Here is an 18,219-nt window from a genome sequence, read left to right as displayed (position 1 = left end):
ATTACTTGCTATTATGACGTAGGCGTTTAGCAAGTTAATTTTTGAAAATGTCTTTGAGAAGAAAACAACTAGCAATATATATAATTGTTTATAAATTTTAGAAACCATAAGTTTGCTAAGTTTAATTTTTTCAAAACAAAATTCAAAAATTTTAAATTAAAAAAAAAAAAAATCAAAACAACATATTTTTTTTTGTGAATTTCTCAATATGTCAAATTACTTGCTCAAATTACTGGCAGCAAAATTTTCTTGCAAGTTGAACTGCAAGTAAACAAGCAAGTAGAAATATTTCAATGTGTTATTAAAATTTTTGTATGTATTGCAACTTTCTTGCAAGTAACTTGTACGTGTAAATGCTGGGTTAATGCATATAATATGCAAAATTTAGTTTCACAAAAAAATACTATTTCTGCACATAAGCATATGACTTTTTCTGCGGGATTTAAAGCCTACTAAAAAGTATTAATATAAGAAAAAAGGTCGAAATAAGTCTTACAACAAGGTCAAAATGCGTCAGGCCTGCTTATTTATTGAAGAACAATAATGCATTAAATATGCTTATTATTTGAAGTTCATTTAAGAGATCAACACCAATGGATGCGTTGCACTTACTAGGTAGATAGGAAGATACGTATATACGCATAACCTAACCGAATTAAGCACGTCGCGTAGTCTAACGTTTATGTATTATATTCTTAAATTTTTGGGTTTTTAAAATTCAATATTGTTTTCTCAAAGAAGTTAATATTGCTAAATTTTAGGTTCGTTACTTATGAGAATTGATAATGTAAGCAGTACTAAGAATGTAAGCAGTACTAAAGTAGAAAAAATTGAATGTTAACTTTTCTTATTAAAAATTTCGAAAAAATTGATCTTGTGGGAGATTTGTGATTATAAAAGTGCCCTCTATGGCTTCCATAAAAATATATGTAAATTTCTATTTTTATCAGCTTTGTAAAGCTTTTACTTCTAAAAAGTTTCTAATTTCTAAATTAAATAGGGCTTATAAAGGGGGAAGAATAGAGAGTAATAATGCTCAAACAACACAAATGTGCAAAGACCCAATAAGCAGATCATTGACATTGAAAAAAAAAACAGAGAAAAAATGTTTGTCAAAATCAATAAATCCAATACGCTGAGTATGCGCATAGGTCATTTAAAATCTATACATATCTGTACATTTAAAATGTACGTCCTTTTACGTTGATGCCTAAAGTTGAAAACAGAAAAAGAGTTATTTTGCGCGGTGAAATGTCAGAATTCATATAGAATACACATATTTAAATGGGACTGACTGCCCAGAATCAAGATACCGCCAATTTATTTATTAAAATAAGCTAAATTACTATTTTACCGCTTGCGAGTTTTTTTTGATATTATTTGTTTCCACAGTTTGACACAGTTGATTTTGAAGTACCGCTGTTGTTTTAAGTAAACAGCGAACATCGTCGTTGATTATATTTTTTAATGCCCACCAAGGTAACATGTTGAAATTATTTTTAGAAACAAGAAATTTACAATCAAGTATATCAATTAATTCCAATTTCCAGGAATAATACTCTAAAAAATTGACCAAAAATCTCATAAAACTCTCATACCACACTCGAATACACTCATAATTTTTTTTCTTTTTATGCAACTCTCGTAAGGTTCTTACAATAACGACTTAGCACTTGTATTGTTAAAAATTCAGCCACTCTCATAGCAGAACTACTTTCAGCAAACCATAAAAAATTTTAATTCTCATAAAGTATTTTTTATAAGATGTCAAATCTTATAGAATTTTGTTTTTAAAAGAATTCCTTTATAATTCTAGTTGTTAGGCACGGTCATTTTAGTATTGTAATTTTTCCTTATCTAAATTTTAAACCTTAATTGACTGAGAATTGTTTTTTTGGAAAGAAATCCGAAAAATATTTATTGTACTGAAATTATTAAATTAAAGTTAATGAAATGCAAATTTATAGTTTTATTTGAATATAATAAAGCTTTAGTTGCAACTTTTGTACATTAGTATATTTATTTTTTGTTTAACAATTCTTAAATTTTAAAATTTATGTAAAAAAAAAAAGAAACAAGATATTATAGGGTTAAAAAATATGCATAAAAATTTTTTAAATTTTTAAGTTGGCGTTTTTTTTTTTCGAAGTACAATATCAACTTTTATCAATAAAATTTTAATGCCAGCAACTTTTTTATTTATAATCATGGCAAAAAAATTATTTTAATTTCCCATATTTATAATTTTATATTATTAAATTTTTGAATACAAATATTTATTGATTACATATCATATACGTAAACATATGTACATTTTGCTTCATTTTTGTTAAAAAAATAATTATTAAAAATGGAACAGATATATTTTTTATAAAATTTGAAGTTAGACCGACAATATTTTTCTACAATATGTTGCTTTCTCCTTCTAGTAACACTATTACAAAAGGCTTGTAAGAGTTTTTGTAGCTCTCATACTAGTTTTGGTATGAGAGTTATATGCTTTAAAAACTCTTTTGATGGGAGCTTAACTCTCATTACAAGAATTAATAACTCTAGTAAATGAGCTCTTTTGTTCTTATAAAGATCTCACTAGGGCCTTTTAGTGTTCTACTACAGGGATGGCAAATAGGGTTTGATCAAAGTGCCAACATTTGGGGAAATTTATTGTCACACTTTTTCCCGTGCCAGCACAGTACCAAGTACAGGTATGGTTAGGTAAATACAATATTATGACAAGTTGTAATAATATTTATTTATACATATTATAGTTCAAGGTATAAAAATTAATAAATACAGATAGAAAAAATATTAATTTAATTTTTTATCAGAAACTTTTTGTTTCATATTACTTGCAAGAGTTTTTATGTCGGGCTGGTACATTGTTGACTGCAGAGTAATACATGCTGCCGAATCTTCCTCTGTTAATCTGTTTCTAGTCTTTGAATGTACATGATTCAAAACGGAAAAAAGACTTTCGCAAGAGTAAGTGGAAGAGAAAATCGTTAACAACGAGATTGCTAATTTTTTGACAGAATAAAAGGTATCTGGCATACTATTCCAAGCTTCTAAAATTTTACTTTCCATGAAACATTCTGATTCCACATTTTGGGATCGATGGCTTTCTAAATCTTCAACAAGCTTCCGCATATTCACAAATTTATTTACCCAAATTGGATTGGATTGCAGATCAATAATTTGCATTTCTAAATTATCTAATCGCATCCAATTAAGGAGGTTATTGTTACAATCTTGCATATCAAATAAATTTGGGTAATTAATAATTTTTAAAATATTTTCGATCCTTTTAAAATCGAGAAATCTTTGTGCAAACTGTTGCTTAATAGAAACAAGAATATTTGTAAATTCATAGGTGAAATTCCAATTAGTTTTTTCAAAAATGTGTATTTCATCAAAAAAAATTTTTAGTTTTCGGAAATATTCAAATTTTCCAGATTCGATATCTCTAATGAAAATATCTAGTTTAACTTCAAACCCCTTTATAAGTCCAAACATAACTTCAATCGTCTTCCCACGCCCTTGCAATTTTTTATTTAGAGAGTTTAAATGTAATGTTAAATCAGTGAAAAACATTAATTTTGTTAGCCATTCTATGTCATCAAGTTCTTTAAAATCGACCCTATTGTTTTCACGCAAAAACAGACGTATTTTATCCAAGCAGCTCACAAATCTTTCTAACGATATGGCCCGGCTCAGCCAACGCACGTAATTGCACATTAAAAGAGTGTCATATCCACAATCGACATCATTTAAAAGTTTTTTAAATTGTCTTTTGTGCATATCACGTGCAACAATAAAGTTTATAATTTTATTAACTTTTTCTGAAACTTCTTTTAAATCGCTAGTACCTACTTTTGCACAAAGCATTTGCTGGTGAATGATGCAATGAAATCTTATAATCGGATGTCCAACATGTTTTTGAAATAAATTAACAAACCCTGTTGCCGGACCAGTCATATTAGGTGCTCCATCCGTTGTAATAGAAACAATTTTTTTTAAATTGAGATTAAGGCTTTTTAATTCATTAACAACAACTTCACAAATATCTGCACCTCTTGTTCTTTCCGGTATATTTGCTAATTTCAACAGCTCCTCGCGTATTTCATTCCCTTTTGAATAACGTGCAAAAATTGCTAATCGGGCAGACGAGTTTATGTCAGTTGTTTCATCCAAACAAATTGAGAAGAAATCGCAACTATTAATATCGGTTTGAAGTTGTTCGGAAATATTAATGCTCATTTTTAAAATTCTTTGTTTAATAGTATTTCTACTCATCTGTAATTCTTGTATTCTTTGGAGAATTTTTTCCTTATTATTGAAATCTTGGAACAAACTGGAAGCAGCTTTTAACATAAGTGTTTTTATAAACGTTCCGTCAGAAAATGGTTTCGAGTGTTTAGCAATCAAATAAGAAATTTCAAAACTCGCTTCTGTTATATTATTAGGAGTTTTCACAAATCTTGAAAACAAATTTGATTGTTTTTCAACATCTTTTAATCGTTGTGATATTAATTCTCTTCTTTCGGCAATATTTTTTTCAGAAATTTCCATGTGATTAGTTTCAAAATGTCGTTTAATAGAAGATGTTCGACATACAATAACTTCGGAACACAGACCACAACGACTCTTATCTCCATGTTTAATAAAGCCGTAATCAATTGTCCAAGATGGTAAAAAACTGCGAACATCCTGTAGTTTTTGTTTTTTTATTGGTGACATGTTAATGGGGTAAATAATTAAATCTAAAATTACACGATAAAAATTATATATATTTAAATAATGTTTATTTGTTAAATTAGTTCATTACCGAAATCAAGTTTACAGCTGTAAAAATATTTAGCATTAGAAATTGGTCGATGTTTTTCATTCACTTTCTATTAGAAGTATTTTCAATTAAAAATAACGGTAAAAAACTAAACACGACACGTGTTGTGTAAACTCAGAAAAACAATTATGACATTCACTCTTGCTAACTTCGCTCCAAATGAAATATGGATAATTTTTCATACCCTAAAAACCACAACTTTTTTGTTTTAAAAAGAAAACTTCAAAGTTTACTATGTTTTTTCTTTTTTGAAATTTTTGAATACTCAATGCATTTTCAAAGCGGTTTGAATTTTTTTTCGTTTTCAATTTTTTTTCAATACTTTACTTAGTGAAGTGAAAAAAAAACAAAAATAAAAAGAATATAACATTTGAATATGTTTGGTTTTGAATATTTGTCATTTCGCTATTAGGAAATTATCATTTTTAGGAAATTTTTCATTCAATCAATTTTTCAACGAGTTTTTAGATTTTTTATTAGAAAAAAAATCTATATAAAAATTTGTCGAGGCACAACTATAACGTGCCATCAAATTTTTTTTCCGTGCCAAGTTTGGCACGCGTGCCCTTTAATTGCCATCCATGTTCTACTAGACTGAAATTATAAGAGTAATATTTTTTAAGAATTCTCAATATATCTTCAAGAGTCTTATGAGATAGCAATTGTTACCCAAGTAATTCCTTAACTTATATTTTTTATAAAGTTTTAATGATTGAGATTGATAAAAATATTAAAGATTAAACATGTAAACATCATCGATCAATCATTTTTAGCAAACTTATCATTTTTAGCAAACTTTTGATCAAAGAAAAAATAGATATCGGTTTTGTATCTGTCAATTATTTTTGACAGGATATAAACTGCGAATGGCTGTATTAATGTTTTTTCGATTTGTTGCGGTTTTTTATTTGATAGTGGAGTGGCAGTTTTTTAAATTTTTAATTTTAAAGTCAAATAAAAAGATTAACAAAGATTGATTGCAATGTAAACGTAAACTCATCTTCATCATTCACAATCATCATTTTCAATATCTTATTGTCATATAAACGCTGCCTAAAAGTGAAATTCAATACAATGTTCAGACTTTCGGAAAATTGTATTATTATACAGTTAAGGGAATAAAAATGTCGATATCCGAAAACTTGCTGGCACAATGACGTACATATATATTTTTATCATACACAAACAAAAATTTGTCAAATGTATATGTTGTGTATTTTTTTCAGCGATAACTTTGACATGATATCTTATAGGAGTTTATGCTTTAAGCCATAAAGCTTTTTAATGTGCTGAACATATTCAAAGTTCAACGTGTAAATTATGCTCAAAAGATGTTGGTTTTATGTCAGTTTCAAATGTCATTTTCTAAGTAGGTGAAAAATTGAATTTAAATTTAAAAAATAGGATGCGTTAATAAAGTTGCTTTTGTACTATTTTATTTTGCTTACAAAGAAATTTTCATAAAATTTTAAGACGAAATTTGTGATTTTGTAAATGGCCAAACATTGATATTGACGAAAATTTTGCAATATGGATAATTTAATAGACTTTGATACAAGCCCATTGCAGATTAATGAAAATCGTGAGAAATCAACCTTAAATAAATTTCAAAGTTTTTCAGATAAATTGAAAGAGTGTGATGTTGAAAAGGGTCTTTTTAACTCAGATGAATTCGAGAAACTACTTACTTTTCCTATTGAAACACAGCTAATAGAAAGTTCACAAAGCAGGTTGATAGCAACAGAGAGATTATATTTAAATAGTAATTATGGAGCGAATGATTTAAAAACATCAGAAAACAAATTCAAAATCGTTTGGAATTCCAAGTCTGAAAATAGTAGTAAATCAAAAGTAAAATTTTTTGATGAAGAGAGTAAAGATAGTAATCCGATCAGTTTGAATAAAACATACGGTAAAATTTTTAAATTTATAAATTTAAATTATTAAATATAAAAATATGCTTTAGATAATCAGCAAAAACAAGTCAAGCAGTCATTAAATTTTGAGGATAAGTGTGAAGATGCGTTGTTAATAGATTTTGAAGAAAAAACTTCACCCCCAAAAGATTATCAAAAAGATACAAATAGTAGCGCCTTAAATATTGAGAAAAATAGTCCACGAAGTAAAATTAATAAGGGTGATATGAAAAATCGTTTACTAAAGTTGAGCATTTCAAACGCCTTAATTCAATCACCGGTGAGTAGAAGAAACTCATTAGAGGATAAAACATCCTCAGAGCGTCTTATTTTTAATGAAGCTGCCAAAATTGCTAAACAATTATCCCAAACCAGTTTAAGTACACTTGATTCTTCACCTAAAGAGCGTTCGGATGATTCATGCGAAGATTTAATGCAAATCAACCCAAAATGGGTAGATTCTATGTCAGAGAGTGATATCTCAAAAGATCTTGAATTACTGAAAATACCTATGTTAGATAAAATATCAGAAGATCTTAAAAAAAAGGAATTGTCCGCAGCAGCAGAATTAAGTTTTATGAAACCAGATGCTGAGAAATTTGGCATAAGTGTTTTGAAAGAAAAGTTAAAGAACAAAGAAAATAAAAAATCAGCTGAAAATGTTGATCAATTGATATTTAACCTTAAAAACTATGTTATTAATAGCGAAACAGATCTTGAAAAAAAAAATGAAGCGCAAAAACTTTTAGATTCTTTAAGTTGCCTTTTAAAAAACGAAAATGGTCTCGGTAAAAGTGAAATCATTGAAGTGACAGAAACTAAAAATTTAGACAATTCAAGGCCTGTTAACGCTTTTGTTCGGCAAGCTACTTTTAATTATGATAGAGAAAGTAATATTTGCGAAACTAAAAAAAATGGAGAACGTGAAGTTCTTGATATAGAAATTCAAACAGGTATGCATATAATTATCTACGACTATTCGTCGCTAATAAATTTGCTTATATAACGTTACAGAGGAACAAGAGGATAAATGTGTACAGTCCGAGACACCGAATGAAATTAATTATATGGTTAAGCAAATAAGTAGAATGTTAGAGCAGAATCAAAATGATAGTATTGAACAAGTCGAATTAAAAAGCTCTTTGTCATCTATGACTTCAAAACCAACTATAATTGTTATGATGCGTAAGTTAAATCTTTTACATAGCAGTTAGTATAATGGTTTCACAAATAATTATAATTAATAATTCAACGAAATTTTAGCTTCCCCTAATCAAAAAGAATTTCGTAGACGTAGTTGCTCTTTGACCTTGATTGATAATAAAAATTTGCGGTTACTTAAAAGTAACAGTCATTCAAAAGAAAACATAAACCATTCGAGGGATCACAATTTTTTCAAAACACCTACTAGAAGTTATTTAAGTAGACGTAATTCCGTTTCAAGTGTAACTCCGCATAGCGATATGAAAAATTTGCGTCTTCGACGATCTATTTATGAAAATATTAATACTAATATTGAAAAATCAAATGAGAACGCTAATGTATTTGATAATATTCCAATAACATCTAAAATAAATTCTACTGGAGCTTCAAAAAATACCGGAACAAAATATATTTCTTCAAGAAGTGAGTTTAATGCAAAAAACTTACGATTAAAGTCTAGTGAAAATATACCAGTAAAAGGTCCAATCAAGGCGACTTTTCAGATAAACACTGTTAAATCCAGTACAAAGGTACTTCATTCAACACCAATTCAAAATTCTAATATAAGAAGAAAAAGTGTGTTCGGTACGAATTCGTTTTCGTTAAATACCGGAAATTGCATTATAAAAAATCCTCCAATAGCCTGTTCTACACCAATGAATGGATCTCCAACAAGCTCTCCTGTTAATAAAAAAGTAAATGCTCAACGTCTTTCAGTAACACCAAATTCGAAAACTCAGTCAAATTCTTTAAATGTATCAGGCAATTTCCCACGAAATCGAAGAAATTCCTTTTCAGGTTCTTCAAAATTGACAGGAAAATCCAGAAGTATTGTTCAGACTTCTCCTGGTTCAAAAGTGTCAATGGAAGCTCCAAAAATAATAAATAGACTAAAAAAAGTAAATTATTAAATACTGTTTTTGGATTAATTTAATAACTCTATTAATTTTAGCCTTCAACACCCACTCGATTTGCTGCTCTTAAAAAAGAAAATGTTGAACCAAAAAAGTAAGATAGAACAGTATAATAAACAACAAATACTTTAATACAAATAATTCTTCAAAATTCCTTCCATTTTTTTTTTGTTGAAATACAGAACAAACATTTTGATATTGAATTTGAAAATTTTTATGATAAAAAAATATGTTAAAAAAGTACTGATATACATATATAGTTCTTTTTCCTTTTTCCTAAAAATAAAATATTTTTTTTATTTCATATTTTATGGTTTTAAATTTCCCTTAAAATTGTAAATATTTACTAATAATGTAAAGAAATAAGACTCAGCTTTTTTTGAACCTTTTTGGGCGAACAATCAATATAAAAAGTAAAATATTTTTTCATAAATTTACGATCATATTATTAATATACTATTTTTGTAGTAAAAAGTTTAAAAATTTTATCTTATACATAATAACTATGTTTTCATTGAAGATACCGAACAATTTATTTTATTCGATACGCTGTACATCACATTTTTAAATTTGTTTTTGCAAATCTTCAAAGTTTTAAGAACTAGAGGCGAGAGTTTCTGGAAGTACTTGGGAAGGACGTGAAAGCTAATGTGCTTAATGTTTGATATCATTGAAGTTTATTCAAAAATTGTAAATACATAATTCATCACAGTATTTTAAAAACATTAAGTTGCATATAAGTTGTATTTAAACATTGCATATAAGTTGTATTTAACAAGTTTAGTTATGTTATGCTATGTTACGTATGGGGCGAATTTAATCAGCATCTTGGCCATAAAGGTCTTTTGTGCATCCCCGCGCCAGATCATTAGAACTCAAGAAATATTTTATCAGGTCCACCATGCACAACAATTCATGAGAATCCAAGGCCCGGAGAAATCTATATCTAGAGCGGGCCAAGGCATCTCACATCCAAGGACATGAAAGGAGTCCTCCGTGCCCCGATCGCAGAATCTACATCACTGCGTACATGATCTGCCAATTTTTTGTAAATATGAGCTAAAGAGCAAATGTCCAGTTACAAACCACGATAGAACTCTGAATGAAGAGCGACTCCGCCTTAAAATGTAAGTAATCTCCCTAATGATCAAAGAAGTCTTTGGATCGCGGCAGCCCCGCTTGGGAGCACTGCAGCTCCGAAGCGTGCCTTTTCACCCAGGCAGCCACCACCTGATTAAGATAGCTCATAGAATGGCCCACGCTCGAACCAGGCCCAATGAAGAAGGCGTTTGCTTCCAACTTCGTCAGATAATCGGCCTCCTTATTTCCAGGTATTCCTGTATGGCCAGAAGCCCACATAAGAGTGACTTTGTCACGTTAGTTAAATCAGGAGTAAATATTTACATCTTTTCTGCTGATATTGTATATCACTGATTGTGCTTTACAATATACTTTCTAAAAAATTTGGAAGTATATATACATATTTATTTTATTATAAAATTTTCTGAGTTCGTCTGAATTCTCTGGTTTCCAATCGATAAATGGTTTCAACTGAATAGTATGAAGAAAAAACATTATTTAATGTTAAAATATCTATATTTTCCATAATATTCCTTATTAAATTTTTTAAAAAAACTAGTGCCACCATATTTATTATTTTCCTATTCATATATTTAAATTAGTTAGTAAAGCTATTTATAATTCATTTTAATTTTAGTTTTTATGAATATATGTTCAATCTTAACGAAATTTGATTTCCCTAATTTTAATTCATTAATATAAATATCATATCACAATATTTTCTTTCGGTTTTGGTATAAAAAAACCAAAAAAAGCAGCTATAAGTAGAGAACAACCAGATATGTAAAATACCATCCTACAATTTACATTTAAAAGAAAACCGACCATATTTGATCCTGCTACACTTCCTAAACGTCCAAACATTAATGATATGGAAACAGCCATTGCTCTATTTTTAAAAATACAAATACATATTACAAATTTTTATATATTAAAATAACTTTGTACATTCTAACTTGTAATATTGTATCATTTATTCAAATAATACTTAATATATTATATAATATACGTACCTTAAATTTGTTGGATATAAGTCAACTGTGGCAGCATTAACAACTGGGACTGTTATTCCACCAGCTAATAAAATTGTATAAAAATAACCTGATATAGTAGGAGATGTTATAAAATTGCATAATAGTCCAGATATACCACATATTGATAAAATTATTACTATAGCAATAATAATTATTAGTAATATTGAAACATAACAAATTTATTTTTCGCTCACATAAAATATAAGTTTTTCCTATGATATTGATCGAAAAACCAATAACCGTAAAACCAACTACATAAAAAATTTCTAGTATAAGTGAAGTAATATAAGTTTTAATTTCAAAATCTTCCTGACATTTTATTTCTGAATCTTTCTGAAAAATCAAGAAAATGTTATTAAATTTTGAATAAAAAATGTACATATATGTATATGCATATATTTGAATTGCAGCTAATTAAATAAACAAAAAGTTGATTTTTTGAGAACTTTAAAGGTACAGATTTTAAAATAATGGTCTCTGTCATCATTGTCACAAAAAAGTGAATGATGAAAGGTTGTATCGCTCATTTTTTTAATGATGAGTGACAACTATTCATTTTTGATGTTGACATATGTTTTTCTTTTGAAACTATGTTGCTAGTAGTATTATGATCACATGCATTCTTCTCCGTAGATATGTACGTGTCCATTATTAATTATGCTTTTTAAATTAGTTTTTCGTTTGAAACAACATAGTTCGAAATTATTTTGCTTTGTTCTAATTTTTAAAATATAATGACAAAACTTAATTACCTGATATCCGTTAAAGATGATCTTATTCTCTTTAAAAGACATTATTTCACAAATTAATGATGAATTATTTGGATTAATTTTTTCAAACTCATTCAAAGTATTTAAAATGTATGGATACCAAACATATAAGCCTTGCATTGTAAAGAATATTATAAATTGCATAGTGGATGCAAGTAAAGTTGATTTTAAATATTTAATTGAAAATAATGGTGTAGTTTGACTTTGAATTATTTTAAGCAATTTAATTACTGGATTTAATGAGGGCGGTAGTTTTTTTATTGTGTGATTTTTTTCAAAGCATCTTTCTAATGTATTAACCTAAAAAAAAAAAAATAAAAAAGCAAAAATTAAGTTTTTAAAAATGGGTTTTAAACCATAACCGTGTAGCTACTTGTGTTTTGGTTTTTGCACAATGCTATCAGCTATATGTAAATTTTATACTAATAACTAATTATGTACATATATATGAAACGTATGTATACAAAGCATGAGGAAAATAGTTGGCCGAGGAAAATTGGCAATATTAAAATTTTACCTTAAAATTTGAGATTTTTTAATGTTATTAAAATTATTACAGTTCAAATTTCATACCCGGAAAAAATTATGTATAGAACCAAAAAAAAAAACATAGCCAGATTAACATGGTTGAAATTATTAATTTTAATTATATTGATAAAAAGTTTTAAACAAAATAAAACTTACTGGAAAATCATGTTTACTTTTTCCTGTATTAAAACTATACATTGTCCTTAATACACTTAAAGTTTCTTCCTTTTTGCCAATTGATAAAAGGAATTTCGGGCTTTCAGGTAATATCCATAAAAGAATTGAACAAATTAAATCTGGTATTGCATATATTATAATAAGTAATCTCCATGGTTTATACGTAATGTTAATTGCATCAATTTCGATGGACCATTTTTCATTTAAAATTAACCATGGCAATAATGGTAAACAAGTAGCTCCTATACCAAATAATGTTGATGCAGCCATAATTGCTTTACTTCGCAATTTATTACAATGAAATTCTCCAACATAAGCGTATATTGTAGCAGATCCCGCTGATATACTTAAATTTATTCATTTAAAGATTTTATTATTAAAGCATTTTAATAATTCCTCAGCTTTTTTATTGTATTTTTGTCAAATATTCTTTTAAAAAATATTGGGGCTTATTAATTTGAATATTAAACCAAACCAATATTAAATAAATTTAAAAAAGAAAAATTAATTTTCAACTGTTTACTATAGTGTTTCAATTATAATTACCCTGCGTACGCTTTAGTGCTGGTTCATTAGAACTAAATTAGTATCTTTGACTTTAAATTAAAACGATTTTGATTTTCTCTAATCTATTAAATTCTTTTTTTTTTCACCCTTCTTTTCAAACTATTTATTAACATTCGTTTTCTCGAACTTTTCCTTTTTACAGCGTAAATAAAAGTATGTATACTTTTATTTTCCGGTTGAAGGATTTAATTAGTGAAAAAACTCTTAATTAAAACCAGAGCGCCTATATATAAGCGTTCACTAAAGCAAAAATTGTTTAAAAACTAAAGTTTTAGTTGAAAATTAACATTATACATAAATGATTCGGATTAATTTCTTAGGTATTAATAAAATATAAGTTTTGGTTTCGAATACTCGTATACCTACATTAAAATCGGACTTTGATATTATAGACACCATGAATTTTAATTGTATTAAATAATGGTTAAATTTTAATTTCAAAGTCCAATTTGTTAATATTTTAATTTTTATATTCGAGTATATACATGTATGCGAAACCGTCTATTATTTAAAATATATATAATATATGTATGTGTAATTTTTAAATATTCTTACAAAAAACATGTGAAAAATCTGAATATAATTAGCATCCAAAAATTTGTACAAAAACTGGATATAACAGCAAAAATAAATGCACTAAATAAAGCTGGTGCCATAATTTTACGTCTACCAGATGTATCAGCTAAAAATCCCCAAAAATGTGAACTTATTATTATACCAATAAAACCAATTGATTTAATTAATCCTTTTTCAGTTGTTGTTAACATTATATCACAATTTGAAACTGGTAATACATAACTTATACCAAGAGTTTCTATTAAAGTAGTTGCCAAAACAAGTCCTGATACAATTATCACAACATAATTAAATTTTCCCAATTCTGTTATTCAGAAATAATTAATTTTTTTTTTAATTTTTAATTATGTAATTCTAAACAATAATACAGAGTGTAACATCAAAATAGTGTGAAAAAAAAATTTAAGGCAAAAAATTGAAACCAAATAACTTAATTGAAAGTTTTTTTAAATGTATTTGTATGTACATATACATAAGTACAAGTATATTATATTTGTATTAGGTATTGTTATGAAAAATATTATATAGATATATATAGCTTTTTTTAAAGTTTAAAAAAAAATCGCTTATAATGGTATAAATTTTTAATAATTTTAAATTGTTAATTGAAAGGCAAAACTTATTAAGTATAACATTTTCCAAATAGCTTCAAGGAACCTGATTTAAGGAATTCTAAGAAGGTTTAATGAATTTTCTAAACGATATATGTATACAAAAAATAATGTCTAATCAGGACGTTCAACTGAATTTTTGTAAAAATTGTAATTAATGAGTTTTACCTTTAAGCCGACACACATATTATCATGAAAATAAAAGAAATTACGTATGTATGTATGTATATGTGTTAAATTTGTAACTGTAAAGTCGATTAGTAAAAAAATTATATACTTTATAAAAAGATCTTACTTGTCTCTGCTAAGACATCTTCAAAATTAATTGACGATGAAGTTTGAGTAGGTAATTCAGCATCATTAATTTGCTTCACCGGAATGGTCATACTTTGTTTTAAAATTTGAACATAAATGAAGATTCGTTCCTGGAATATATAAACAATAAAAATATTATTTAGCTTGGCCGAACAAAGAGACAAATTTAAAAAGAATAAAATGCTTAAATGTTAACGGAATTTAGTATATTTTTTGAGAAAAAAAAAACAATAAACACTCTTCTAACTTGAAAATTATATTACGCATACAAATAAGTGATACTCACTAATTTTCCTCTCACCCGGCGAGTAAAAACGGAACATAAACAATTGAGCTTATTGGCTATTTATTTCTTATAGATTAGTGTAGTTTATAGCACTTTTCCAAAAAATTGAAAAAAGTGCTTATTTCCGTCCGTCTGTCCGTGTGTCTGTTTGCAAAACTTCTACATTCTTAAAGATAGGAAGCCGAAATTTAATACGTACATAGATCTTTACTAGAAACTTATTTTCGTGGAACAAAATTTTTACCTATCTCCCCCCTTTAGAAGTTACACCCCCCCCCCCCCCCCCCCCACCCAAAACACTAAAAATGGCTTACTTTAACTATTTGTTGCAATGAAACCATAAGCATTTTTGAAATTTTGCGAACGCAGAAAGGCAGTGGCTTGCTTCCCCTAGCGTGGTATACTATAGTTAAACTTTAGAAAAACAAAATGGCCGTTCAAATTTACCGTTATCTAAAGTCCTTTTTTTCCAAATTTTTGATGTCATTTTTCTTCTAGACCTCAGCCTGTAGAAGCTTGAAATTTTAGGGGCTTTTAGATACTAATAAATGCTTCATTTCGTTAGAAGAAAATTTTTTTCCATCTCCACCCCCTCTCAAGTTATCGCCTCTTGAAATTTATAAAATTTGAATTTTTGACACCTTATATTTCCGAAACCGCAAGCTTTTTCAGATTTCTATAAACGCAAAAAGCTAACGGTAAATTCCATGACATTAAAAAATATAATTATTTTTCTTAACTCACGCAACTAACCCTTAAAATTGAGCATTATGTTATATTAATCTCTTTATCTTAATCCCTCTTTATATTAATTTTTGCTTTATTTTAAAGACTGCATAAATGGTTCATCCTAAATATATGCAATCCTTGAAATAGTTTCGTTTATGAATGAAAATAATTTTAATAGAGTGGTGGATATACATAGATTGTTTTTAAATGCAGTATTTTCACTTGTGGAAGGGAAAAGTGCTACAATACAAACCATTGGTTTAACCCAACATTATTTATTGTTTTTAACCATATGCAAAATTAATTTTCTGTTGCAGATAGAAAATTACGGTTAAAACTAATCTTTGGGTATTGATTAATTTTAAAATAAATTTAAATCTAAAATTGAATAAACTTTCAAATAAATTATTGGTAAAATTTATTTTCTTAAAATTTTTTCTTTTTTAGAAATTTTTCTCTTATTTACATTATATTATATTTTTATAAAATTTTTTTAATAATAAAACATAATGTTACGAAAAAATGTTTAATGTTTCAAATACATATTTTAGAAAACGTCTGAAATTTGTCATATATGTATAAATGCAGTATATCACGATATAGTGAAAATTGTGCTATATTTATGTTTACAAGCAAATGGTCCAAACCTAACCTGTTTATAAACATTGCTAAATTTTTACTTTGTACCGAAATTAGTAGAAGTAGGGCAGTTAAATCATATAAACTGTTTTAATTTTATAAAATAGTCAAAAATATATTGCATATTCATCACATTATGTTTTTGCAGTATTGCACTTCGTATAGTTATGTTTTGCGTATATGAAAATCTCTCTTGTTTTCTGTTGTATTTGTTAAGTTTTTGATATTACGAAAAATAGTGGGTATATGCTTGTATATACATATATGGTTATCATAATTTTTACTTTATTCTAATAATTTTTTTTTGGTTAAATAATTATATTTTATAAATTTCTTATTAATCAATATGAAAACAAAAACAATTTTTACATTAAACCTGACAAAACTTTTTATATTTCCAGTGATTGTTCTTCAGTGAAGAATAAATTAAAACTGAATATACTTAATGAAATATTTGAATAACAGATAAATTAAGAAAATATATGTATGTATATATGTATAAATTTAAATTTAATAGTTTACGCTTCAAAGAGAATTTTGAGAACACATTTTAATAAAAACTGAATGATAAAAATATTTTATAGTAATTAAGAATAAATTGATGACATTTTTATAATGTTTTTTATTTTCTATTGTTTTTCTTCTCTTTTCTATATTTGTAAAGATTACAGTCTTGTACATAAATACAAAATGTTTTTTTTTTATAAATGTAACCCCTTTTATAACGTTTACCATTACTACCGTTTCCTCATTAACTAAACGTTTTTTTTACGACGTTCAACGTGCATGACTGTGTTTTTTCAAGAAAATAAAATTATTGAAGTTAGGAGAATCATTTAGTTAAATTACTTCAAAGGTTGAAATATTTCAAAAATATGAAACTATGTTTCAGAAAGATCCCAAAATGTTGTAATCAATATTTGGAATTGTATCAAAGAATACCAGAGTCATTCGAGTTTTTGCCCACCTGATTTTATTGATTGTTTTGTGTTAACAAATAATAAATTTGAAGAGAATAGACCTATATCTAGTATCTATGATTGATTTCCTAAAATTTTTTTGAAAAATTTTAACAATCGCAATCAAATATAATTTTGTTCTTGCGAGCAGAATGATAGGCTACATTTTAAAGTTGAATAGGCCGCATGTTGTCCATAGTCAGTACTTTACCCACTGCTAGAGGATTATTTTTTATCTTAAAATGCTAATGTATCGGCAAATATTATTGTAATATAAATACGTTTCATACGATTTCTTGCTAGTCAAACTAATTTTATAACCATAAAACACCTTAATAAACCTGGTAAAATGTAATATGGTACATGGTACTTCTGTTTTTTTTCCAAACCTCTTTTTAACGTAATTTAACGTAGAAAAATATACGTTATAGAAGGGATTACTGTATTACTTTTTACAAAAAAAAAAGGAAAAAAAATTATCTACTACCGTTAAAATCTTAGGCAATCTTCAAATACGTAAGTAACTTTAATTCTTAACAAAATAATTCATAATAAATAAATAGATTATGTTATAAATAAAGTAATATAATTATTTACATATATATTGTTTCTTTTTGCTAGGTCTGTGCCTTTATGATATTAAAGTTTTATTTCTGGTTAAAAAAACATTAGTGGATTTTTTCATATAACAATCATAATAATTAATGGTACACTTTTAGAATTTATATAAGAAAACAACTAGGTTAATTTAAGACACATCTGTTTATGTACATATATGATTTTGGATTTAAAAAGAATTAATAAAGTCGGAAAAATTGAACATAGGCAAATGCACACTGCGCCAAAGAAAATTACATTTAGTTTCGATTTCTGAATATTTGCGCTTCTTCGATTTTCTTTTTTACCGACCGTATTGTGTATACAATATAGGTAGCTTATGTGATGGCAACAAATTTTGCATATTGAATTTTCGGTGGGAATGCACTTCTCCATAGTAGGGAAGTGTAAATAAACTATTTTTATCAACTTGTCGGTTTGCCGGTCTGTCGGTCTGTCGGTTTGTCGGTTTGAC

At 27.0% G+C, this 18,219-nt stretch overlaps 3 protein-coding genes across 4 annotated transcripts; 1 reads left to right on the top strand and 2 right to left on the bottom strand.

The window, feature by feature from the left end:
* Positions 1-1,345: 1,345 nt before the first annotated feature.
* Positions 1,346-4,737, bottom strand: LOC129618909 (zinc finger BED domain-containing protein 5-like). The gene is made up of 4 exons (XM_055533938.1): positions 4,059-4,737; positions 3,756-3,983; positions 2,850-3,248; positions 1,346-1,560 (listed from the first exon to the last, which is right to left on the bottom strand). The coding sequence occupies exons 1-4, from the start codon at positions 4,735-4,737 to the stop codon at positions 1,346-1,348; spliced, it is 1,521 nt and encodes a 506-aa protein (XP_055389913.1).
* A 1,636-nt stretch (positions 4,738-6,373) lies between these two features.
* LOC129618908 (uncharacterized) lies at positions 6,374-9,059 on the top strand. The gene is made up of 5 exons (XM_055533936.1): positions 6,374-6,755; positions 6,810-7,712; positions 7,774-7,944; positions 8,023-8,861; positions 8,915-9,059. Exons 1-5 carry the CDS (start codon positions 6,374-6,376, stop codon positions 8,972-8,974), a joined length of 2,355 nt encoding a protein of 784 aa, XP_055389911.1. The 3' UTR covers positions 8,975-9,059.
* A 1,490-nt stretch (positions 9,060-10,549) lies between these two features.
* On the bottom strand, positions 10,550-16,689 carry LOC129619082 (synaptic vesicle glycoprotein 2C-like). 2 transcript variants are annotated; one of them, XM_055534165.1, is made up of 8 exons: positions 16,565-16,689; positions 14,515-14,644; positions 13,588-13,912; positions 12,445-12,811; positions 11,743-12,060; positions 11,185-11,323; positions 10,970-11,126; positions 10,550-10,845 (listed from the first exon to the last, which is right to left on the bottom strand). In XM_055534165.1, exons 2-8 carry the CDS (start codon positions 14,603-14,605, stop codon positions 10,662-10,664), a joined length of 1,581 nt encoding a protein of 526 aa, XP_055390140.1. In that variant the 5' UTR covers positions 14,606-14,644; positions 16,565-16,689; the 3' UTR covers positions 10,550-10,661. The 2 variants fall into 2 exon arrangements, with proteins under 2 accessions (XP_055390140.1, XP_055390141.1); XM_055534166.1 differs by lacking the exon at positions 16,565-16,689 and adding an exon at positions 14,821-14,920.
* Positions 16,690-18,219: the final 1,530 nt, after the last annotated feature.

The sequence above is a fragment of the Condylostylus longicornis genome, unplaced genomic scaffold (assembly GCF_029603195.1).
Source record: "Condylostylus longicornis isolate FDR11 unplaced genomic scaffold, ASM2960319v2 ptg000010l, whole genome shotgun sequence".
NCBI classification, from domain to species: domain Eukaryota; kingdom Metazoa; phylum Arthropoda; class Insecta; order Diptera; family Dolichopodidae; genus Condylostylus; species Condylostylus longicornis.
This window is presented reverse-complemented; position numbering and strand designations above follow the sequence as displayed.

Coding starts and splice junctions, on each gene's coding strand:
- LOC129619082 (XM_055534165.1), bottom strand. CDS start 14,605: ATGACCATTCCGGTGAAGCAAATTAATGATGCTGAATTACCTACTCAA. Junction 11,324..11,742: donor TCATCTTTAACGGATATCAG/GTAATTAAGTTT, acceptor TTGATTTTTCAG/AAAGATTCAGAAATAAAATG. Junction 10,846..10,969: donor TTATATCCAACAAATTTAAG/GTACGTATATTA, acceptor TTTTAAAAATAG/AGCAATGGCTGTTTCCATAT.
- LOC129618908 (XM_055533936.1), top strand. CDS start 6,374: ATGGATAATTTAATAGACTTTGATACAAGCCCATTGCAGATTAATGAA. Junction 7,945..8,022: donor AACTATAATTGTTATGATGC/GTAAGTTAAATC, acceptor ACGAAATTTTAG/CTTCCCCTAATCAAAAAGAA. Junction 8,862..8,914: donor TAATAAATAGACTAAAAAAA/GTAAATTATTAA, acceptor TATTAATTTTAG/CCTTCAACACCCACTCGATT.
- LOC129618909 (XM_055533938.1), bottom strand. CDS start 4,737: ATGTCACCAATAAAAAAACAAAAACTACAGGATGTTCGCAGTTTTTTA. Junction 3,249..3,755: donor ACTTTTAAATGATGTCGATT/GTGGATATGACA, acceptor TTGATATGCAAG/ATTGTAACAATAACCTCCTT. Junction 1,561..2,849: donor CGACATAAAAACTCTTGCAA/GTAATATGAAAC, acceptor TCAATTTTTTAG/AGTATTATTCCTGGAAATTG.